Source organism: Nycticebus coucang, chromosome 4, assembly GCF_027406575.1.
Source record: "Nycticebus coucang isolate mNycCou1 chromosome 4, mNycCou1.pri, whole genome shotgun sequence".
Classification (NCBI taxonomy): domain Eukaryota; kingdom Metazoa; phylum Chordata; class Mammalia; order Primates; family Lorisidae; genus Nycticebus; species Nycticebus coucang.
The window spans coordinates 83,317,715-83,342,690 of NC_069783.1; the positions used below are offsets into that span (position 1 = coordinate 83,317,715).

The 24,976-nt window shown below is 36.9% G+C and overlaps 1 protein-coding gene and 1 pseudogene across 1 annotated transcript in view; both read left to right on the plus strand.

The window, feature by feature from the left end:
- The window catches only part of DNAH6 (dynein axonemal heavy chain 6), a 381,781-nt gene that overhangs the window by 253,340 nt on the left and 103,465 nt on the right, over positions 1 to 24,976 (plus strand). Inside the window, exons 46-52 of the mRNA XM_053587707.1 lie at positions 5,086 to 5,317; positions 17,050 to 17,202; positions 18,433 to 18,573; positions 19,880 to 20,122; positions 22,153 to 22,320; positions 22,812 to 23,047; positions 24,189 to 24,450. Of these exons, the coding sequence (XP_053443682.1) occupies positions 5,086 to 5,317; positions 17,050 to 17,202; positions 18,433 to 18,573; positions 19,880 to 20,122; positions 22,153 to 22,320; positions 22,812 to 23,047; positions 24,189 to 24,450 (1,435 nt within the window). The remainder of the gene's footprint in view (positions 1 to 5,085; positions 5,318 to 17,049; positions 17,203 to 18,432; positions 18,574 to 19,879; positions 20,123 to 22,152; positions 22,321 to 22,811; positions 23,048 to 24,188; positions 24,451 to 24,976) is intronic.
- Positions 6,842 to 7,475, plus strand: LOC128583390 (oligosaccharyltransferase complex subunit OSTC-like; annotated as a pseudogene).

Genomic DNA, 24,976 nt, shown 5'->3' on the forward strand with positions numbered 1-24,976 from the left:
CAATGTGCACTAGAGCAATTAGGTACATCTAATGGTCCAAAGTTCTCTGCCCAGTAAGTGGCAGGCTGGGGCCTTAGGTCTAACTCTACTGCAGGTGCCCCCACCCACAATAGGCTCAATTCTTTTTCATGACAGCACTTCCAGTATTTGAGGAGCATTTCCACGCTCCTCTTACTTTTGTCTTTTCCAGACAAAATTATCCCAGATCTTCCATATTGCCTTTTGGAGATTATTTCCAGCCTTGAACATCCTGAGCAGTTTATAATTTTTCAATTTGCCACTTAAAATGTGGTATCCAGATTAGATATCAGATTCTGTGGAATAAACAATATAAAAGATAAATGAGACCTAATGGTCTACTACTGCAGCAAGATTTTCATGGCTTTTTTTGTTTTCTCATGTCAACTACATGTTAGTTTTGGTTCTTGTTAAGACTGATAATTAAATCCCAGAATTTTTTCACATAAACTGTAAGCAAATAAAGTCTTTCACCTATCCTATATTTCTGCTCTTTAACTCTAATTCAAAATTTATGTTCGGCATAGTTCAAGTGTTATATGATCATTTGTCCCTGGGTTGTGAAGATGCCACTTGCTTCCCATCTGTCCCCTGTAAACATACCCAAACACTATGCCCTAACAACCTTTATTCCCATAGCTCAGGCAGGTCCTAAGCCTGCAAAGAAAAAAAATAATGGCATCATTCTGACCTGATAAACTTCCCAGGGAATAGACCAGACTTACAAGCAAAACCACCTAAATTCTATTTATAATCTCTCTTACTTTTGTAAAGAAAAATTACCAGGACACTCAATATTTGTTTAAACTATTACAGGGAGACGGAGAGAGGGGGGTGGGGCCTTGGTGTGTGTCACACTTTATGGGGGCAAGACATGATTGCAAGAGGGACTTTGCCTAACAATTGCAATCAATGTAACCTGGCTTGTTGTACCCTCAATGAATCCCAAACAATAAAAAATAAATAAAAAATAAAAATAAAAAAATAAAATATTACAGGGAGAAATTAAATACCATTTGTAGAATGGTGAAGATTTTATTTTCATATACAGAAAGGACTGCCATGCAAATAACAGTATAAATGCATTCTCTTTCATTCAAGAGAGGATCAATAGTTAGGAATCAGAGAAAACATATTTATTCTTGTTGTAAGTAAAAGCTTTGTCAGAGCTTCATGATGAAGATGAATTACGGATTAGTTACTACAGCAGTAATTTAGCAAATACTAAATTTCCATTTGTTGCTAACACTTTAGTTTTTAGTTTTTTGTTCTTTGGCATAATGTAAATGGTTAAAAGCCTTCCCAAATTAAGGAAGAAAATTGGCTTCAGAACCTGTACTTTCTTTTGGTTTTTTGTTTTTTGATTTTTATTAAATCAAAACTGTATACATTTATAGAGTACGATGTGATGTTTTGATATATAATGTGGAATGCTTAAATCAAACTGATTAATATAACCATCACCTCATTTACTTATTTGTTACCTATTTTACTTAATTTACTGTTAGTTGTTTTGAAATATACCTTTGCATTGTGCACATTAGGCAAGATACCATCAAATGCCCTTCCTCCTACCTCCACTAGGCCTTCCCCCTCCTCTGCCCTCCTTCTTGCAGGACTATATTTGTGTTTTATCATTCATATGAATGTGTAAGTGATTATATATTGGTTTCATAATAGTATTGAGTACATTGGATACTTTTTTTTTCCATTCTTGAGATGCTTTACTAAGAAGAGTATGTTCTAACTCCATCCAGATAAACAAAAAAAAGATGTAAAGTCTTCATCTTTTAATGGCTGCATAGTATTCCATGGTATACATATACCACAATTTATTAATCCATTCATGGGTTGATGGGCATTGGGACTGCTTCCACACCTTGGCAATTATGAATAGGGCTACAACAAACATTCTGGTGCAAATGTCTTTGTTGTAAAATGATTTTTGTTCATCTGGGTAGATACCTAGTAATGGAATTGCAGGATCAAATGGTAGGTCAACTTTTATTTCCTTGAGAATTCTCCATACTTCTTTCCAAAAAGGCTGCATTAGTTTGCAAGAACCTACTTTCAAATGGCAAATGCACCAGGCAGTTTCTGCCCCTTTCATGTTCCAAAGCTGTCACCACACTCCAGGGATGGTAGAACAAATCTCTCCATCAAAATGTAAAGCAGTTAGCCATCTCTTAAATGTAATTTGCATCTTACATTAGAGGATTCTTACTGGAGAGTAGTTTTTGATCCATTTTTAAGTAAATTACCACATAGAATAACACTGAGAAGCAGAAGGACATTTGTTTCCAATCATCTCAGAAATAAACTACTATAAATAATAATGTACATGAAACAAGGAAAGAGTAAAATATGCAGTGCAAGAGTTTTACAAAATGCAATATTCCATCTGCCATAGAACACATGTGCATTATGAGAAAAAATAAGAAAACATTATCTATTTGACCCTCAATTGGACAGTGGAAGAGAATTAAGCAAACAATCTGATGTGTCTTCCAATAAATGGGCATTGTAATAGAGGCACATCAATGAAAACAGTGCCTATGGGTTGTCATTATTCTAGGGAAATAAGTTGGACAAAGGTTTGGGGGAAGGAGTTAATAAGTTTCTTTTGTAAAGGGCCAGATAAAAAACATTCTAGACTCTGCAGACTGTACTCAGCTCTGCCCTTGTAATGTATAAGCAGCTGCAGACAATAAGTGAATGAATGAGCTTAGCTGTGTTTCAGTAAAATTTTATTTATTGAGACAATATTTGAATTTCATATGAGTTTCACATATCATGAAATATTACTCTTATTTTGATTTTTTAACCATTTAAAACAATCTATAGACCATTCTTAGCCAATGGAGTCTTAAACACACACATACACGCACAGATACACACCCAGGGTTCAGGAACAGGATTGGGCCCACTGTTTCAGACAAAGCAGTGTTAGCCAGGCATTTGGGGTGTGAGAATAGTAGAACTGTTTGAGGAGCAGGACAGAGTGTGAAGGTGGAAGAGACAAACCTTTTTCAGGTTTTATTTTTATTTCTGAAGATCTTAAATAATGACTAGGAGTCTGGACTTTGTCCTGGAGGAACAGTTTTTAAATAAATTCTGTAGACTCTGTGTTCTATTTTTACACTGCATAGTTCCTATCTTCTGCTACCAAAGAAGATGATGTGTAATAACTAATTCATGTTTTCTATTTCGTAGCTTTCAAGGTCTCCAGAAGTTGATTACTTGAATACAGATAATTTATGAAGCACCCTCCGTGTGCTATGCACTGTTCTAGAGAACTGTACAATATCCAGGCCCTTGTAATGCAGCTTACCTGTGGGAAAGGGTTAGCAACTGATTTCTCTCATGGATTACAGTGACCATCTTATACTTTCATAATTTAAAAAACAATAAAACCATTACTATTTTAAGATAGTTGACCCTTATTTTCTCCAATTATCAATATCATGAATAAACTAGGTAGATAGATCAATAGACTTTCTGTTAAGAAAAAAAGAAGAAATTAAACCTGCTTTTACATTTCTCCCATATTATCTAGTTTCTGCTAACCCAATTGTAGACCTTAGACAGTGGTGAAGATAATTTTTAAAGAAGAAATTATGTTTACATTTTTTATACTCATTCTAAGAAGAATTTATTGACACCATTGTTCCCTTTTCCACTTTCTTGACAACAACGTATAGACTTGACTCTCCTTCATACCGCTCATTTACTACTGATGTCCCTTCCCCTTTATGATTTTAAATTTTATTCATACTTCTATATATCTTCAAGGAATCTTTTAGAAAGGGTTTGCAGATGACTTACTCTCTGAGCTGTAGCAGGATATTTTTCCCTCTAACCATTGTCTTATGGGATATCATCTTATAGAGTAGATGTCTATGGCCAGCCTATAAGTATATATTCCTATGGGAGTAATGGGAGTAATCACTTATTACTGCCTTAGAAGATCATAAACTTCATTTATTCCTAAAATATAGATTTCTATTATAAATATGTGTGTATATAATATACGTGTGTGGGTATACATAACTTTTACATGTCTCTTACAAAATATTTAGTGTTTGTCTCTCTTTGGTTTTCTTTCCTGATATGTGGGCCTGAGGGCTCAGCTCCAGTGGTTTCTTTATTATCTCAGTCACTGTGACATTAGTTCTATTCCTTTTTGTCTCCCTTTCTATAATTCCTATTATGCAGCCCCTGGGACCCTATTTGTTTCTCCTTAATTTGTCCTCCTTACCTTCTATTTGTTCTTTCATCATTTAAAATCACTGTCTTTTTTTCTCTGAGTTCAGGGTATATTCCTCTGTTAAATCTGTTCAATCTTCTACGGTACTCTATTTTTTTTTTTTTTTTGAGACAGAGTCTCACTATATTGTCCTGGGTAGAGTGCTGTAGCATCACAGCTCACAGCAACCTCCAACTCTTGGGCTTAAGTGATTCTCTTGCCTCAGCCTCCAAAGTAGCTAGGGCTACAGGCACCAGCTATTTTTTTGTTGCTATTGTTTAGCTGGCCTGGGCTGGGTTCGAACCAGTCACCTTCAGTGTATGTGGCTGGCGCCAAGCCATATTTTTTTTATTTTCCAAAATTTTGTTGGTACCTTGCAGTAAATCCATTTCAAGTTGTTCCATTGATCTCTCTTTCTGAAATGTGGGGTGTCTTTTCTGATGTCTTCTTCATCCTTGTAAATGAAAAAACCTGGACTTGCCAATATAATGCTTAATATAGATTGTGGTTGAGATGAGCCAGAGTCATTGACAAAATCCTTCACATTTTGACAGAGGGAAAGAGAGTTTACTTTATTCTAACTTTGTACAACTGGGGCCAAGAGCCAACAGCCTGCAGGGAATGGGAAAGAGATGGGAAAAGGGAATAGCCCAGCAGTGCTGTTCACCCAGCCCTCACCTCGGGTGTGAAGCACGCTCTTCCCCTGCAGTGTCCTGCTAAAGGATGAGGCTCCACAGCACCAGCTTTTGGCTTTCAGGCAGGAGTTCTGAAGGCATGTTTGTGAACTTGAAATAAATCTCTCCCTGCTTTGTCTCCTGCAGGATTGCTCGGATGATTCGTCAGGAAAGAGGCAATGCCCTGCTCGTTGGAGTAGGAGGCACAGGAAAGCAGTCTCTCACCAGACTTGCAGCTCATATATGTGGTTACAGATGTTTACAGATTGAACTTAGCCGAGGATATAATTATGACAGTTTCCATGAAGACCTGAGGAAACTGTACAAAATGGCTGGTGTAGAAGACAAGAACATGGTTTTCCTTTTCACCGACACCCAGGTATATGTTTAAATAGCCCATGGGTAAAAGCAGGAAATGTATGATGTTACAATCAGTGTGTGCTTTGAACAGTTTGTAGGATGAAGTTCAGGGAATTGTTCCCTCTGATAACACTTTTCCTGTACCTCACAAAAGACTTCTATTACATTTTTATTTTACCAAGTATTTGTTTCCTTCTTTAAATTCTAAATAACTAAATATGATCAAAGGTTGAGAAGACCAGAAAATTTTTAACTTTCCTTTCAGGGCAAGGGCAAAAATGGCAAAAGGTAATAAACTCTTTATGTGATACATACAAGAAATATATGCAAGTACCTATAAGAAAATAATTCCCACCAGGCACAAGTAGTTCATGCCTTGTAATTCTAGCACTTTGGGAGACGGAGGCAGGAGGATTACTTGAGACCAGGGGTTCAAGACCAGCCAAGGTAACAGAGCAAAACCCCAATTTCAAAAAAAAAAAAAAATTTATCCGGGTGTGGTGGTTGTGCTTGTAGTCACAGCTACTCCAGAGGCAGAGTGAAACAGGAAGATTGCTTGAGCCCAAAAGTTCAAGGCTGCAGTGACAAATAATGATGCCACTGCCCTCAAGCCAGAGAGAGACCCTGTGTCCAAAAAAGAGACAGAAAAGAAAAGGAGTCCTCAATAATCAATTATGCTTTACTCAAGAAAAAGAAAAAATAAGGCCTATGTCTTAGTGTTAGATTAACTCTAAAACTGAAGTAGGATTTCATCTATATCTACCACAGCCATTTTGCCTGATCTTGAATTAATTCTATAGCCAAGGACTTTTCTACATTGATTACACTTGAGTATTTTAAATTTAGGGAAAATAAACTTTTCTAGAAATTATCTAAGAGATTAAAAAGTGATAGATTTGACACATAAATATTTTAAACTTTCTTTTAATTTTAAAAAAAGTATAAACAAGATTAAGCACAAACAAAATGAGAAGAGTATTTTTAACTGCATGGCATGCATTGAGTTTATATCTTAGTATAAAGATATATTTCATTTATTACAAATGAAAAAGGAAAAGGCAAGCCAATAGAAGAAATACTAAATTATAAAAATGTAATAAAATGTGAATGAGCAAGTCAAAAAGGGGGGACAGTGTGGTTAAACACCTGAAGAAATGCCAGCCTTACCAATAATCAAAGAAATTTAAGTAAATAAAAATGCTGATTTAGACTTGTAGATTGGTAAAGGTTCAAATCAGAATACAATGTTGATAGAGGTATGGGGAAAATACACCTGCTCTTCCCTCACTGGGAGATTATAAATTTAGCAAATTCTTTCTGGAAGGGAGGTAGCAATCTGTAGATAAAGATTTTATATTTCTTTTACATATATTCAGAACTGTATACAAAGTGCACATACAAGATTATCTATTATAATATTTTTATATAATAATTTGAAAGACATTTAGTGTGCACTGAGAGATAGTCAAGTAATTTCTAGTATAATCACCATGTAAAATTTAGAATTACAGTGTAGAAGAGAGCTGGAATATTTCCAAGTGATATGTGGGGCTCCGGGCCCAAGAGCTGCCCCAGTTACAGTGAGACTTTGCACCAAGTACAGTTCTTAGTGCTTGAATGTCCCAGCCTGAAGCTGAAGAAGCCGCCCTGATTGCACGTGCGGTAAGCCATGACACGCTCTGGTGGTGATGTCTTACTTCCTCGTCACCAGAGGAATAATTTATGATGTGATCATTGAACCTCTAAGTGTTGGCTCTATGACTGATGAACATGGGCATCAGAGCCTTTCTTGGCCTACAGAGTAAATGGACACTATATTACGGAAGGACTTGCAATCAGCTTCCTGTTTACAAAGGGAGGTTTAGGTTTCATAATCCTGGACCCATCCAATGCACCAAATATTCCAAAACTTAATAGATTTCTTCTTCTATTCATTGGATTCATCTGTGTTCTACTGAGTTTTTTCATGGCTAGAGTATTCATGAGATTGAAACTGCTGGGCTATCTGATGGGTTAGAGTGCCTTTTGAGAAAAAAATCTATGGACACTGGATTTGCTCCTGTTAATTAAGTTTTAAAGGCTGTACCAGTCCTCTGGTATGAAATGTGAAAAGAATGAAGAGCTACAGTAAAAGAAATATCGAGTGAAGTGTATTCAAGCTTGGACTAAAATTTCTTCTTGGGGCTCGGCACCTGTAGCTAAGCGCCAGCCACATGCACTGAGGGTGGCAGGTTTGAAAACAGCCTGGGCCTGCCAAACAACAATGATAACTGCAACAACAACAAAAAAAAAAAAAAGAAAGAAAAGAAAAGAAAAAATAGCTGGGTGTTGGGGTGGGTGCCTATAGTCCCAGCATCCTTGAGAGACTGAAGCAAGAGAATCGCTTAAGGAGTTTGAGGTTGCTGTGAGCTGGGACACCACAGCGCTCTACTGAGGGCAAGGTAGTGAGATTCTGTCTCAAATAAATAAATAAAATTTCTTCTTCATATCAAAGACAAGTTTATCACAGTATTTTTTCCTATAGACTATTCTGACTGACATACCAACAATCTTAATTGGCATTTTCTTCTTAGTTTTTCATTTCTTAAAATATACTCCATATCTACAACTATAGTATTGAATAAAATTTTTTAGAGCCCCATTAACATTTTTTGGAGATAATATTTCTGACTTGCAAAAATTAATACAAAATCAAGAAGTGAGATTCCATACAGCTGATCAGCTTTACTTATGGTGCTTTGCCTTTAAACAGAGTGCGTGGTAAGTACATTATTTCAGAGATGTCTGTGACTGTTTCCTGAACAATAAGATGTATGAAAGGAGCAGAATAAATAATTTTCATAATTAAAAAATTGGTGGGACCACACCTACGGTGCATCTTACAGGGGTATATGTGAAACTAAATGTAGAATATAAATGTCTTAACACAATAACTAAGAAAAAGCCAGAAAGGCTATGTTTACCAGTGTGATGAAAATATTTCAAATTGTATATAAAACCAGTGCATGGAACCCCATTATTGCATTAATATACACAGCTATGATTTAATAAAATAAATAAAATAAAATTTTAAAAAAATAAATAAAATTACAGTGTAGAAACATGCACATTAATTAATGGGAAAAATGTTTATAAGCTCTTGGGTTTAATGTATATTTAAACAGATATGCCACACGTGCAATTAGAAAACATCTGGATGATAGGCTTTTGAGTGATTTTTATTTCCCTAGATTTGTTTATCTATAGTTTCTAATTATTCTAAAATTAAAATATTTTTATGAAATTTTTAGCAATATTTTTAAAAATCAAGAAAGTTACATAAAAAGTCTCCAAGTATTAATGGTTCAAAGATCAAGTCATATTGTTTTGTTCTACTTTAAGTGAACAAAAAGCTATTACATTCTTCAAAAGCCCCAATCTCAAATATCCTGTAGTAATAAGGAGCAAACATAACCATAACAAAAAACATGTATATGCACATATGTGCTTATTTATGTATCCAAAACTATTAATAAATGTGAGAAGAAACTGAAAGAAAGAAACGAGATGTTAAGTGTTTCATTTGTTTACTAGCAAATACAAAGTAGAAATAAGTATGTTTATATAACATGGATAATATAATTTCTGCAATTAATAGCTATGTACTATATTCTATGTTTTACAGAGATAGCTAATATTTTCTTTTCTTTTTTTTTTTTTAGAGACAGAGTCTCACTTTATCACCCTCGGTAGAGTGCTGTGGTGTCACAGCTCACAGCAACCTCCAACTCCTGGGCTTAGGCCATTCTTTTTGCCTCCGCCTCCTGAGTAGCTAGGACTACAGGTGCCCGCCACAACACCTGCCTATTTTTTGTTGCAGTTTGGCCAGGGCTGGGTTCAAACCCACCACCCTTGGTATATGGGGCCGGCACCCTACCCACTGAGCCACAGGTGCTGCCCACTAATATTTTCTAATACTACTGAAAGTTTACAAAAATGATTACATATTAACGTTAAAGAAATTTTTATTAAGTTTTAAAAAGCATTAACTATACCAGTAACACTCTTTGCCCATGTTTCAAACAAAAGAGAAATTAATGATGTGTTGCAGGACTTTAAAACACTCAAAGATCAGAACAGAGGACCCAGATATTAAACTATCGACATCTGATCTTTGACAAAGCAGACAAAAACATATACCAGGAAAAGGAATCCCTATTCAATAAATGCTGCTGGGAAAATTGGATGGCCACATATAGAAGACTGAAACAGGATCCACATTTCTCTCCACTCACAAAGATCAGTTCACAATGGATAATAGACTTAAACCTAAGGCATGAAACTATAAGAATTCTAAACGCTCCTAGATATTGGCCCAGGCAAAAAATTTATGAAGAAGACCTCAAAGGCAATCACATTAACAACACAAATTAATAAATGGGATGTGATTAAATTAAAACGCTTCTGCATAGCCGAGGATACAATCAATAGAGCAAATAAACAGCCTATAGAATGGGAGAAAATTTTTCATGATACATTTTTTTCTGTAAAGTTTTTTTTACGTCTGTTTTAAGATTGTTTCTATTTCTTTTTTTGTGCCGTATATTAGAGAAAGGGTTGATAACCAGAATCTATAAAGAATTCAAACAAATCAACAAGAAAAAACATCAAACAACTCCATTAAAAAGTGGGCAAAAGACAGGAACAGGGGGATGGAGACAAGATGGCTGACTGAAGCCAGCTTTCCACAGAGGCTCCCGTCCAGAAGTAGAGTTAAAGGACAGAAATTTAGCAAGTAACCTGGCAGATTAGAGCTGTGCCAAGAGAGAAGGTTGAAGAACGCACATCAACCCTTATGAGGTGATCTGTGACCCCAAGGATACAATCAAAAGGTACAAAATCACCTCCCCCAAGAGAACAGCTCAGACTACCCCATAAACAAACGAGCAGAGGTCAAAAGTGCTCCCATTGTACTCCACGGGAGAGACCCTCTAAAAACTGGACCTACTTCCCCTATTAGGGTGCCATGGCGCTCTCTTGCCAGGCATAAAACTGTGTAAAACTATATATATTCTCTACCTGCAATTCTGAGCTCCCAGCACTCCTCTCCTCTCCTCTCTCACTCTGAGGTCTAGAGGCCTGTCCCCCAGGAGTCCAGATTCTTGGGTGATTTCTCGAGAGGTGTGGACAGAGCCTGGACTGCAGCTGGTCAGTGCTGATTTTGCGGCACGGGAGTGAGGAGAGGACGGTTGGCTGAGAGGGAACTACACTGGAGCGGCGGTACCCTGAGGCACAGAGCACCAATATTCTCCATTAATGTGAATGGCTTAAACTGTCCTCTAAAGAGGCACAGGTTGGCTGACTGGATACAAAAACTCAGGCCAGATATTTGCTGCATACAAGAATCACATCTTACCTTAAAAGATAAATATAGACTCAGGGTGAAAGGATGGTCATCCATATTTCAGGCAAATGGTAATCAGAAAAAAGCAGGTGTTGCAAATCTATTTGCAGATACAATAGTCTTTAAACCAACCAAAATAAGGAAGGATAAGAATGGTCACTTCATATTTGTTAAGGGTAATACTCAATATGATCAGATTTCAATTATTAATATTTATGCACCCAACCAGAATGCGCCTCAATTTATAAGAGAAACTCTAACAGACATGAACAACTTGATTTCCTCCAGCTCCATAATAGTCAGAGATTTCAACACTCCTGTGGCGGTGTTGGATAGATACTCCAAAAAGAAACTGAGCACAAAAATTTTAGATTGAAATCTAACCATCCAACATTTGGATTTAGCAGACATCTACAGAACATTTCTTCCCAACAAAACTGAATGCACAACTTCTCATTAGCCCACAGAACATACTCCAAAATCAATCACGTCTTAGGTCACAAGTCTAACCTCAGTAAATTTAAAGGAATAGAAATTATTCCTTGCATCTTCTCAGACCACCATGGAATAAAAGTCAAACTCAGTAACAATAGGAATCTGCATACTCATACAAAAACATGGAAGTTAAATAACCTTATGCTGAATGATAGCTGGATCATAGATGAGATTAAGAAGGAAATTGCCAAATTTTTGGAACAAAATGACAATGAAGACATGAATTATCAGAACCTCTGGGATATCGCAAAGGCAGTCCTAAGAGGGAAATTTATAGCACTGCAAGCCTTCCTCAAGAGAACAGAAACAGAGGAAGTTAACAACTTAATGGGACACCTCAAGCAACTAGAGAAGGAAGAACATTCCAACCCCAAACCCAGTAGAAGGAAAGAAATAACCAAAATTAGAGCAGAATTAAATGAAATTGAAAACAAAAGAATTACACAACAGATCAACAAATCAACAAGTTGTTTTTTGAAAAGGTCAATAAAATAGATAAACTTTTGGCTAACCTACCCAGGAAAAAAAGAATAAAATCTCTAATTTCATCAATCAGAAATGACAAAGACGAAATAACAACAGACTCCTCAGAAATTAAAAAAATCCTTAATGAATATTACAAGATACTTTATGCTCAGGAATATGAAAAACTGAAGAAAATTGACCAATACTTAGAAGCACGTCACCTTCCAATACTTAGCCAGAATCAAGTGGAAATGTCTAACAGGCCTATATCAAGTTCTGAAATAGCATCAACCATACAAAATCTCCATAAAAAGAAAAGCCCGGGACTAGATGGCTTCATGTCAGAATTCTACCAAACCTTTAAAGAGGAGCTAGTACCTATATTACTTAACCTGTTCCAAAGTATAGAAAAAGAAGGAATACTACCCAAAACGTTCTGTGAAGCAAACATCACCCTGATCCCCAAACCAGGAAAAGACCCAACAAGAAAAGAAAATTATACACCAATATAACTAATGAATATAGATGCAAAAATATTCAATAAGATCCTAACAAACAGAATCCAGCAACACATCAAACAAATTATACATCATGACCAAGTCGGTTTTATCCCAGGGTCTCAAGGCTGGTTCAATATACGTAAATCTATAAATATAATTCAGCACATAAACAAATTAAAAAACAAAGACCATATGATTCTCTCAATTGATGCAGAAAAACCTTTTGATAATATCCAGCATCCTTCATGATCAGAATACTTAAGAAAATTGGTATAGAAGGGACATTTCTTAAACTGATAGAGGCCATCTACAGCCAATATCGTACTGAATGGTGTTAAATTGAAATCATTTCCACTCAGATCAGGAACCAGACAAGGTTGCCCATTGTCTCCATTGCTCTTTAACATTGTAATGGAAGTTTTAGTCATCACAATTAGGGAAGAAAAGGCGATCAAGGGTATCCATATAGGATCAGAAGAGATCAAACTTTCACTCTTTGCAGATGATATGATTGTATATCTAGAAAACACCAGGGATTCTACTGAAAAACTCTTAGAAGTGATCAAGGAATATAGCAGCGTCTCAGGTTACAAAATCAACATTCATAAATTGGTAGCCTTTATATATACCAACAATAGTCAAGCTGAAAAAAACAGTTAAGGACTCTATTCCATTCACAGTAGGGCCAAAGAAGATGAAATATTTGGGAGTTTATCTAACAAAGGATGTGAAAGATCTCTATAAAGAGAACTACGAAACTCTAAGAAAAGAAAAAGCTGAAAATGTTAACAAATGGAAAAACATACCATGCTCATGGCTGGGAAGAATCAACATTGTTAAAATGTCCATATTACCCAAAGCAATATACAATTTTAATTCAATACCTATTAAAGCTCCATTGTTGTACTTTAAAGATCTTGAAAAAATGATACTTTGTTTTATATGGAATCAGAAAAAACCTTGAATAACCAAGACATTACTCAGAAATAAAAACAAAGCAGGAGGAATCATGCTACTGGACCTCAGACTATACTATAAATCGATAGTGATCAAAACAGCATGGTACTGGCACAAAAACAGAGAAGTAGATGTCTGGAACAGAATAGAGAACCAAGAGATGAATCCAGCTACTTACTGTTATTTGATCTTTGACAAGCCAATTAAAAACATTCAGTGGGGAAAAGATTCCCTATTTAACAAATGGTGCTGGGTGAACTGGCTGGCAACCTGTAGAAGACTGAAACTGGACCCACACCTTTCACCATTAACTAAGATAGACTCTCACTGGATTAAAGATTTAAATTTAAGACATGAAACTATAAAAATACTAGAAGAGAGTGCAGAGGAAACTCTTGAAGAAATCGGTCTAGGCAAGTATTTTATGAGGAGGATACCCCCTCCCCCCACTGGGCAATTGAAGCAGCTTCAAAAATACACTACTGGGACCTGATCAAACTAAAAAACTTCTGCAAGAAGCCAAGAACACAATAAGTAAAGCAAGCAGACAGCCCTCAGAATGGGAGATGATATTTGCAGGTTATGTCTCTGACAAAGGTTTGATAACCAGAATCCACAGAGAACTCAAACATATAAGTAAGAAAAGAACAAGTGATCCCATCGCAGGCAAGGGACTTGAAGAGAAACTTCTCTGAAGAAGACAGGTGCATGGCCTACAGACATATGAAAAAATGCTCACCACCTTAATCATCAGAGAAATGCAAATCAAAACTACTCTGAGATATCATCTAACTCCAGTAAGATTAGCCCAGGTCACAAAATCCCAAGACCAGAGATGTTGGTGTGGATGTGGAGAAAAGGGAACACTTCTACACTGCTGGTGGGAATGCAAATTAATACATTCCTTTTGGGAAGATGTTTGGAGAACACATAAAGATCTAAAAATAGATCTGCCATTCATTCCTATAATTCCTCTACTAGGTATAAATCCAGAAGACCAAAAATCACATCATAACAAAGAAATTTGTACCAGAATGTTTATTGCAGCCCAATTCATAATTGCTAAGTCATGGAAAAAGCCCAAGTGCCCATCGATCCACGAATGGATTAATAAATTGTGGTATATGTACACCATGGAATATTATGCAGCCTTAAAGAAAGATGGATTTACCTCTTTCATGTTTACATGGATGGAGCTGGAACATATTCTTCTTAGTAAACCATCTCAAGAATGGAGGAAAAAGTATCCAATGTACTCAGCCCTATTATGAAACTAATTTATGGCTTTCATATGAAAGCTATAACCCAGTTATAACCTAAGAATATGGGGAAGGGGGAGAGGGAGGAGGAAGGATTGGCGGAGGGAGGGTGATTGGTGGGATTACACCTACAGTGCATCTTACAAGGGTACATGTAAAACTTAGTAAATGTAGAATATAACTGTCTTAACACAATAACTAAGAAAATGCCAGGAAGGCTATGTTAACCAGTGTGATGAAAATGTGTCAAACAGTCTGTGAAACCAGGGTATGGTGCCCCATGATCGCATTAATGTACACAGCTATGATTTAATAATAAAAAATAAATAAATAAAAAATAAAATTAAAAAAAAAGACATGAGCAGAAGCTTTTTAAAAGAAAATAGACTAGTGACAAACAAATGAAAAAATGCTCAACATTTCTAATCATCAGAGAAATGCAAAGCAAAACCACAATGAGATTTCTGAATCCAGTGAGAATGGGATTTACCAAAAAGTCCCAAAACAAGAGATGCTGGTGTGGATGTGAAAAGAAAGAAACACTTATTTATGTGTTGCTGATGGGACTGCAAACTAGTAAAATCTCTTTGAAAAATAATATGGAAATACCTCAAAGAACTAAAAGTAGACCTACCATTTGATCCAGCAATCCCACTATTAAGTATTTACCCAAAGGAAAAAAGTTATTTTATCAAAAAGACACACAAATTTGAATGTTTTTTGCATCATGATTCACAATTAAAGATGTAGAACCAACCCAAGTACCCACCAATACATAAATGAATTAATAAAATATAGTATGTGTATACTATGGAATACATGGGCCATTATGAAAATTTTGAAATAGCACAAAAATTAAGAAACATAAAATCTGCATGGTTGGACACAAATGAAGCCCTACTATCAATAACAATAAGCCAAGAAAGATGAAACTTGCACGAATGAATCAGAAAGAATGCTGTCTACTGTGTTTCTTGGAAGTGAAATGATAGACCATAGCACAGTCTGTCTCAAAACTGTCATCGTGATCCATGTACTACTCAGCCATTACCAAAAAAATGGTGAACTAAACCCTTTTACAACAACTTGGATGGAACCGGGGATCATTATTCTAAGTACAGCAAGAATGAAAAAAAGAAACACCACATTAACTCACTATTAAATTGGAGCTAATTGAACAACACACATGGCAGTAAAGCACAATGGAAACCGAGCGGGTGGGAGGGGGAGGAAGGAATGGGTAAATTCACACCTAATAGGTACAATGCATGCTGTATGGGTGATGGCATACTTAACTTGATTCAAACTGCACAAAAGCAAATCATGTAACCAAAACAATTGCACTCCAATAACATTCTTAAAAATAAAAAATAAAAAACACTCAAAGGTCAGGAAAATGAAAATCTCTATTTAGAGAATAGGGAAAATGAACCTAATATAAATAAATATCTCTGGAATTCAGACAAACATTTCTCAAGGTTAAATTTATAGATTAGAAAGTATGCAAATAAGTTTACTTAAAACTTTCGGGGCAGAAAGTCATAAAGAAGCATAAAGACAAAAAAGAAAAGGAAACAATAAGGCAAAAGCAGAAATAAATTAGGACAAGGAAAACTAGTGTTTGTTCTTAGGGTAAATTAACAGACACAATTATGCCAAGTTCATTCAAGAAAAACAAAACATTACAAATGAAGAAAATAAAATAACAGATACTTTGTTATAGTTAAATATGTATACTCAAACTTCTATGTAACTAATAACTGAAACAAAAGAGTGAGAGATCATTTTAAAGTATTTGCATCAATTATGAGAAACAAGGATTATTTCATAATATGTAAATTACCTATTTGAATTTAAAAGAAAATGCCAATATATGAATGCTTGCAAAGTTTGAACCAACCTTTTTAGTGTGAAATAATAAATGGGATAATATTTGACCTTATAATCAAAGACATGCAAATTACATTCTCCCAAAGGAAACTTTACACCACTGAAGTTAACAAAAATAAATATTAAAGGTTCTTATATGTACTTTTATGTAGCTTCTTATGTATACAATAGTTAATTACCTTCTGCTATTTTTGCCCTTTCCTTGCAAGAAAAGTTAAAAACTTGCTTATCTCTTCAACCTGTGATCATATTCAATTATTCAGAATTTAAAGAGAAAAACAATACTTGAATGAGAAATAGTAAAATGTTCAAAATCCAGAAAATATTCATGCACTTTAATTGCTAATCTCACTGATAGTTTATTCTAAAAAAATTAATTCAACTGGAGAGAAAAGCTATAGGCCAAAGTTTTTCTTATAAACAAGACTGTATACTGTCTATATCCATGTAAATGTTTGGTACGTCAGCTCAGTGACACATCTGCTGTGTGCAGATGAGTGCAGGACTGTGATTATTATTCATAATAAAATGGTAGCTGAAAGGGGCAGAAGATAAAATACCTGCACATATGATTTGAACCAAGTAAAATACGAATGCCTTTTAAGAAAAAAAACAGGAAGAAAAAATAAAAAAATCAGTGTACTTGCTATGTTAGAATTTTAGAGTTCTAATTTTTAAGATTATGTTTTCTTAAAGACAAAATTAACTCATGTGAATTTAGAATAAATATTTTGCTTTATAATTTATATGTAATAAATGTAAAATAATTGAGTTATAAAAAGCATTCTGCTTTCTTCTACAGATTGTAGTAGAGGAGTTCCTAGAAGATATAAATAATATCCTCAATTCAGGGGAAGTGCCTAATTTATTTGAAAAGGATGAACTGGAGCAGGTTTTAGCAGCCACCAGACCAAAAGCAAAAGAAGCAGGAATTTCAGAGGGGAATAGAGATGAGGTAGGACACAGTTGTATGGCTTTGTAAACTAAAAGTTGACTTAGCCTTTTATTTAACAGTGCACCTATCCCCTTAAGAAGTCCACGGATAGAATTTTTTTTAATATAATTGGTTTGCTTTGCTTTGTAATTTGGTTCATCAGACTTCCAGAAAGGCCCAGGGGAAGCAGAAAATGGAAACTCTACTACCCCATGGAGGTCATAGTCGTATCCAGACCAACCAGCCTCTGTTATTATTCTTTAAGCACCAGTTTTTTTCACAAACTATAGTCTTCCCTAAGGAGGGCTGAAGGTGTGAATCTAGTGCTTTGGATGCCCTTGCCAAGCATCAAGGTTACTACACAAATAAAACAGAAGTGGTTTTTCTCTCCCTCTCTCAGGAACAGTGTAGCTGCAGTCCACTTCCATTTCTCCAACACTGTGCTAGATTCCACATGCTGATATTCTTCTGCATCGTCTTTAACTTCTTGGCTGTTCTTTCTCAATCTTTTCTGTGTCCCTTTGTGAGAATTTCTTTTACTGCTAAGTCAGGGATTATAGGAACAGGCTCAAGTCTGCTTCGGCTAATGTAAGCAGAAAGGGATTTATGAAAGGAATACAGAATCATTGGGAGGATCAAATAAAGAGATTGTGAACTGAATTTTAAAACAAACATAAAATGCACACTGTAGACGTCAATGGTCAGAGAAGCAGCTGCCTCTCCCACAACCATTCCAGCTGCACCAGGGAGCCATACCCAGCCAGCGTGCTCGGCTCTGGCTGCCAGCTCCAAAGCCCTGTGTCCTCCACCACATCAGGAGGTAACTGGAATCAGCAGCCACATTCAGAGATAACAGCTCCAAGACCATGCCACTTCTGCCAGGTCCTGCACCTGCAAAAACTACTGCCTACCTCCCTTCCATTCTCTCTACTGTCCTCCATCCCGGAGCAAAACATTATATGAATATCTGTCTGCATTTCATCCAAGGGATCTCCTCAGATACACTGATGATGGGTATCCAAGTCACACACAGAACTCTAGTTGCAATGGAGGCTGCCAAATGTCATTTTTAGTCTTTCCAGGCTGTGTGAGTGAACAAACAGGATTGGAATGAATGTTGATCAAGGCTATTTGGATATTTTCTATACTAACATTTTTTATTTGATGTTGGTAGCCTCACATGCATTAGCCAATACTTACTTTTATTCTTGCTTTATCTGTATTTTAAGTTGAAAAATATCTTTTTATCAGGTGTTTCAGTACTTTATCAGTAGAGTTCGTCAGAAGCTGCACATTGTTCTCTGCATGAGCCCAGTGGGGGAGGCCTTTCGGTCCCGATGTCGAATGTTTCCATCTCTTGTAAACTGCTGCACCATTGACTGGTTTGTCCAGGTTGGTGATGTCTCAGGGTATCGCTTTCAGAAGACTCGCTTGATTTTAAAGGAGTAATGCATTGTCTGAAAATGGCACACGGCTACTTGCATTAGCTTTAAAGCCTGCTAGGAATTTATTCACATAGGGATGACAATGACAATCACAGAACAGTGACAAAACAGAATTTATAAAGACAGAGGAGACCCTTGAATTTAGCAATGTGGAAGTTATCAGTGATCATGACAAGAGCTGTTTCAATGGGTTGTGAGGAAGAGGGTTCAGGAAAGAAGAGAGAAGAGGAATCAGAGACAATGAGCACAGGCAACTCTTTCAAGTAGTTTCACCCTAAACAAAAGCAGAGAGATGGGGTCATCATAGTTACATGGGGCATATGAGGTCAAGACAGAAATATTTTTAAATGAGAGACACAAGCAACATCTGTGTGTGTGTGTGCTGATGAAAATGATCCAGAAAAGAGGAGTATACTGATGATGTAGCATGCAAAATTAAGGATATTCCTGAGTAAGCAAAAGGGACAGGATGGAGTCATCAATGAAGGGACTGACCTTGGCAGGGAGCATGCACAGATTACCTGCGTAGCAGGAGTGGAGGCAGAATATATGAGCACAGATGCAGGTAGCTGGAGAGATGTGAGTGTGAAGAAGAAAGAGGAGGTGTCAGCAGTCTGAGGAAGTCAAATAGGGTGTGAAATACACACTTAGAAGAGTAGAAAACTAACGTATTAGAAAATGAAGAAGCATTTCTGGGCTACACTAAGGACCTAGTTGTCATGAATGTAAAGTCAAGGCAGTCAGCATGGTTGTGTGGTTTCTCTCCAACCACGCTCAGCTGCACAGTTGCAGGCTTGGAGTAACAGTTGCTTTTGACTAAGATTCAGGTGAGCTCAAAGAAACAAGAGAGGAACAAAGGAGCTGAGATGTGTGCAGAACAGTGTGTGTAACCATGGGTCAGAAGACCCAAGAAACAGTCAGGACCTGAGGGCCCCATAACATGCATGATCCTATTCATAGAATTCTAAAGACATTCAATCATCTATTCATTCCACCAACAAACATTTATTGAACAACTCCTATGTGCCTGACACTGTTAGAGACACCATAATCAGCAAACACAAACCCAAGACTATTCAAATGGACAGAGCCTTTGATTTAATTAAAACCCTAGGCATGCATAGGATTAACTAGGCAAAAGAGCAGATTGACAAGGAAGAATTCCAGGGAAATACATTTTTTTAATCGTTAAATTGTAAGTTATTGAAATGACCAGCAGGTCTTTCTAGACTGTTCCTTTTTTTTTTTCACAGTGGCCCAGAGAAGCACTTCTTTCTGTGTCAAAGACGTTTTTCTCAACTGTCGATGCTGGAAGTGAAGAACTGAAAGACAAGCTTTCCCTCATGTGCGTGAATGTTCACCTGAGCGTCTCCACCATGGCGGAGCGCTACTACACGGAGCTGCGCAGGCGGTACTACACCACGCCCACCTCTTACTTGGAGCTCATCCATCTCTACCTGTCTATGCTCTCTGAAAAAAGGAGGCAGATTATTTCAGTGAGTTCAATACTGTCAGTGGAAATGGTTGGGGTTTTGGGGGGGGGGAGGGAGTATTTTGTTTGTTTGCTCAAACTCAAACTTTTGAGAATGAGTGAAAGATCTATCTATGCACCATCTTACCTGCCAGATCCTTCTCCATCCTGACACACGTCGTGGACAACCTGCAATAGGACCAAAAAAGTGTCTCATGCTGTCAGCCAAGGAATTTCCCTTCCTTGATAATTATATTTTCCTTTTATCACTTACATAAGTATACTTGATAGTACTGATAGAGGGCAGTGGCCCCGGCTCAAGCCACACCAGCAGGCCCAGGAGGACCTACCTCACCTTCCGCATTGCCATGCCTGGGGTGTTGGTGCCGTAGGATGCAGGCAGGCAAGGGATGGAGAACCAAGTGTGGCAGAAAGGGCCAGTAATGCAGAAGCCTGCAGATCCCTAGTTAGCTGAGGGAGACTACCACACAGCATGTGTTGCTGCCTGTGCCAACTCCAGAACCACCCTTGCACCTAGAGAACCCTCCTCTGGCTGCTACACCCCTGTGAGCATTTTACAGGCCTAAGGGTGACAGAGGGTTCCCCAATTCAGGGATGAAAAGGGACCTCCCCCTCTTTCCTAAGCCTGGAAAATTTTATGTAAGTTTCCTAGGCCTGGACAATTTCATTAAGAGAATGGCTTATTCACCTTGCCCAAGTGGAAGGGACTGTATCCATTCATTTGTTACCAAGGCCTTGGCAAATGTAACTACAAAGTCATGTGGAACTATATCTAGACAAAGGACCCAGGGGGAGATTTTCCGACTTGGGTCTTTCCCTCTGCTAGAAGGGAATGCTTTTTCTGTATTCTTTTCTGTGTAAAAAATTCTAACTTACCACTGATCTGTGGTCCCTCGGTTCATTCTTCAAAACCCTGAAACCAAGGACCCACTGAAGAAATAAATTCCAGTAACAGTAAAATGATATGGGCATCACAACAGCATCAAAGTTAGAGAACTAACGGGTCATACTTAATATAGAAGAAAACTTTTTGTTAAGCAATGAAGATGGCATTTTAGTAGCCTACCATGTGTCAATGTTCCAATTAACAGCATTAGGACTCTGGTTCTGATTAAGGACTTTTGTGTCAGCCAAAAACTATGTACACCCTATGTTCTGCCTCTTGCTACTCAACTTTGAGTTCATTATGTAACTTCATCAAGCCACAGTAGAAAATAAAGTTCAATAATATCCATATCTACCTCTTGGATTGTTGTGGAATTTTTAAATAAGGCACGTCCATGAAACACTTGGACTGATATGACCAATAAGGGTACTCAGAAAATAATGGCTACCGTCATCATCATCAGGCTATTAACATGACCTAAATTTTCAGCATTTAAACACACTAAAAAAAAGACACATTACAATTTATATATTTGAATTTTTTCAGGGTATTTATACCTGCAAAATGCTTGCCTTATAAGATAACTTGACAGGTATTTTTGGAACCTACCGATTTGAACCACACTTTCTGATTCACCTTTAAAAAAAAAAAATGTGCTTCCCAGTTGTCTCCTTGTACCAAATACCACCCTTTTTGATCCTACTTACCATTTTCTACCACCAGAGCAAGGCACCTAGGACCAGGTCTCCCTGGGGGTCCTCAGCCCTACTGACCTGAACTAACAAGCTTGTAAGCTATGGTCTCCAGGGATTCCTATGTAATCTTGTCCCTTACCCACTCAACATGCTACCTTGGGGACTAAAAATAATACATTGCAGTCCTGGTCCTCAGTGAGCCACAGCCCAGTGACATTCCGCTGCTGTGGCCAGAGGGCATGGATCCAAACACGTAATGGTGACTGTCACAGGCATTTCCTAGAGTTCTGTTACCTGAAGATTTCCCAATTATAATGCATTCACAATTTGAAATATTGCAAAAAGATTTACCAATTCTGTAGATGTAAAATCTTAATACATGAGTAAGAGTAATAGCTAGTAAAACTCTAGTCTATAATATTCATTGTAATAGAAATTTTCATTGTCATTTAGGCACGAGATCGGGTGAAGAATGGTCTCACCAAGCTATTAGAAACAAACGTACTAGTAGATAAAATGAAATTAGATCTTTCGGCTTTAGAACCGGTACTTTTAGAAAAATCACAAGATGTTGAAGCCCTGATGGAAAAATTGGCAGTGGATCAAGAAAGTGCCGATCAGGTATGTTGTATTACCTGACAGTGTGGGTGAGATGACTTAGGTCAACAACTGATCTCTCATATACACTGATATATGACTGGATTATTATATTTGTCATTAAAATATTAAGTGATAGATTTAGAATGCTTTTTTAAAAAACAATTTAGCATTGCTTTTAAGTCATAAACAAGCTTCTTTACTAAATCAACCTGGTTCTGTCCCCTAGAATTGATAAATTCCAATGAGTGGGACAGAGAGAGTTGTGAGAAAAGTACTACTTACAAATATAAAGCAGCTATTTCTCTTCTAAGAAGGAGCTATTAGTTATAGTATTTTATCTTCATTATGCTATCGACATGGCAGGAGATGGATAAAGGAGAGCATTCTCTCTAATTCCCTTTCATCCTTGGTCTAATCCAAAGAGCAAATATGAGTCATTATTATTGGCTTTGTTTTTAAACGTAGAAATGTAAATAATAAGGCTATTTAAGCAGTCATGTTTCAATGGTTAGGTCCGTAGCATTGTGCAAGAAGATGAAGCAACGGCAAAAGTAAAAGCTGAAGAAACCCAAGCAATAGCTGATGACGCTCAAAGAGATCTTGAGGAAGCCTTACCCGCTCTCGATGCTGCCAATAAAGCACTGGATTCCTTAGATAAAGCAGATATATCTGAAATCAGAGTTTTTACAAAGCCCCCAGATATGGTCATGACTGTAATGGAAGCAATCTCCATTCTCTTGAATGCCAAGTGAGTAATTTAGGATCATGTATTACCAGAATTCCTGGTGGGATTTCTTTACTGTTTTTCTCCATTTCCATTTATATGTTCATTCTCTTCTCCACACTCTCACTGACTCAGTTTGTCATTCAGCAAATTGATTCAAAGAGCCTTTTTTACCCCAACATTTATTTTGTGCTAGATGATGGAAGATACATTTTTCCCTTCAAGATACATATAGGTCAGTAGCGAGACAGGCATGAAAAATAATAATTTCAACACCATGTCTGAGTTCTAAGGTATTGACAGTGCTGAGAATAAGTGCTTAAGTTCTTCTAGGGGAGATACGAGCAGTTTTTCAGAAGACAATGCTAGTCAAAAAGTGAGACTGTGGGAGAATGAGGAATGAACTTTGATGCTTGTGGAATGGGCAGGGGCCAGGCAAAAAAGGCAGTGATTACATTATGAAAGGTCTTATAAACTGTGCTAAAAAGTTCAGATTTAATCTTGGAGATACATAGTTTTCACACTTTCTTTGGCAATGCAACCCCTTTTTCAATAAAAGAAAAATTAGGTTACAATCAAAGGGCTCAGAGCATCCCACCACCACCAGGCCTCTCCACTGACCCACACGCTGGTACCTCAGTAGGGTCCAGAGGGCTCTGCAGAGCCCCAATAGAGCTTTGGGCAGAGGGGACTAAGAACCATTGAACATTTTTTACCTAATCGGATTTTCATGGCAATAAGACCAATCTAGCAAAAGTTCAGAAAGACAAGTTTGATCAAAAGGCATAAAAAACAATTAGATGGTAATTATAGGGTCCTGGCAAGAGATTTTGAGGGTTGAAACTAGCAAGAGGGAAAATGTGAGTGCCTAAGACCTTTTTAAAGTACATCTGTCATTTCTATAATTCCTTACATTTTAAAACTCTATGATTTTATAATCTTTCTCTAACAAAACGGGGTTGCATGAAACTTGAGTAATGTAAATACTTTTCTATCCTCATGAATTAATTATGTCACACATAACTACCAACTAGTAGGATCATAGTAGCAAAATAAAACTACCCACTTATTGGGGTAATATTGCAATGTTTTCGAGGAAATACATTTCTTTTGTTCTTACATTACTTTATTACAATGCTATTAACTTATCGTGTTTGTCTTTCAGGCCTGATTGGCCAACAGCAAAGCAACTTCTTGGTGACTCTAACTTTCTAAGAAGACTTTTAGAATATGATAAGGAAAACATAAAACCTCAGATATTGGCAAAGCTCCAAAAGTATATTAATAATCCTGATTTTGTGCCTGAAAAAGTAGAGAAAGTGTCCAAAGCATGTAAATCCATGTGCATGTGGGTAAGAGCGATGGACTTGTATTCTCGGGTAGTCAAGGAAGTTGAACCAAAGAGACAAAAACTCCGTGCTGCACAGGTATACTATCTATGTTGTGACACAAAGTAGTTTATGGAATTGGGGGCTTTGTCACCAGTCATTCAAGCTGCCTATATAATGACACTGTGATTCTATAACATACATTGTAACAAAGCTAATGTTTTTATTTTAAACAATAGCTGAAAAAATTTATCAGAAAGTACTTCTAACATAACCCTTCTTCCAACATAAAAGGAACCTGAAGACTAAGTATATGCACCTGAAAATAGAGAATTAGGTCTGTGATATTTCTGAAATTCCTATTAGCTCTAGCAGCTAATGGTCTGTGTTTCCATTTGCTAAATACTCCCAAGCTTGATGTCATCTGCGGTTTTAGAACCAGCTCAACCCACAATCAGATGTGAGCTCCTTAGCCTTTCCGAGAAGAAGAAAGAATGATAGTTTAGTGGAGCTGGTTTCTGAAAGAACCATGGCTGCAAAGCAGCAGTCAGCAAACTTTTTCTTTAAAGATTCAGATAGTAAATATTGTAAGCATTGTGATCTCTTCTGCAAGTACTCAGCTCTG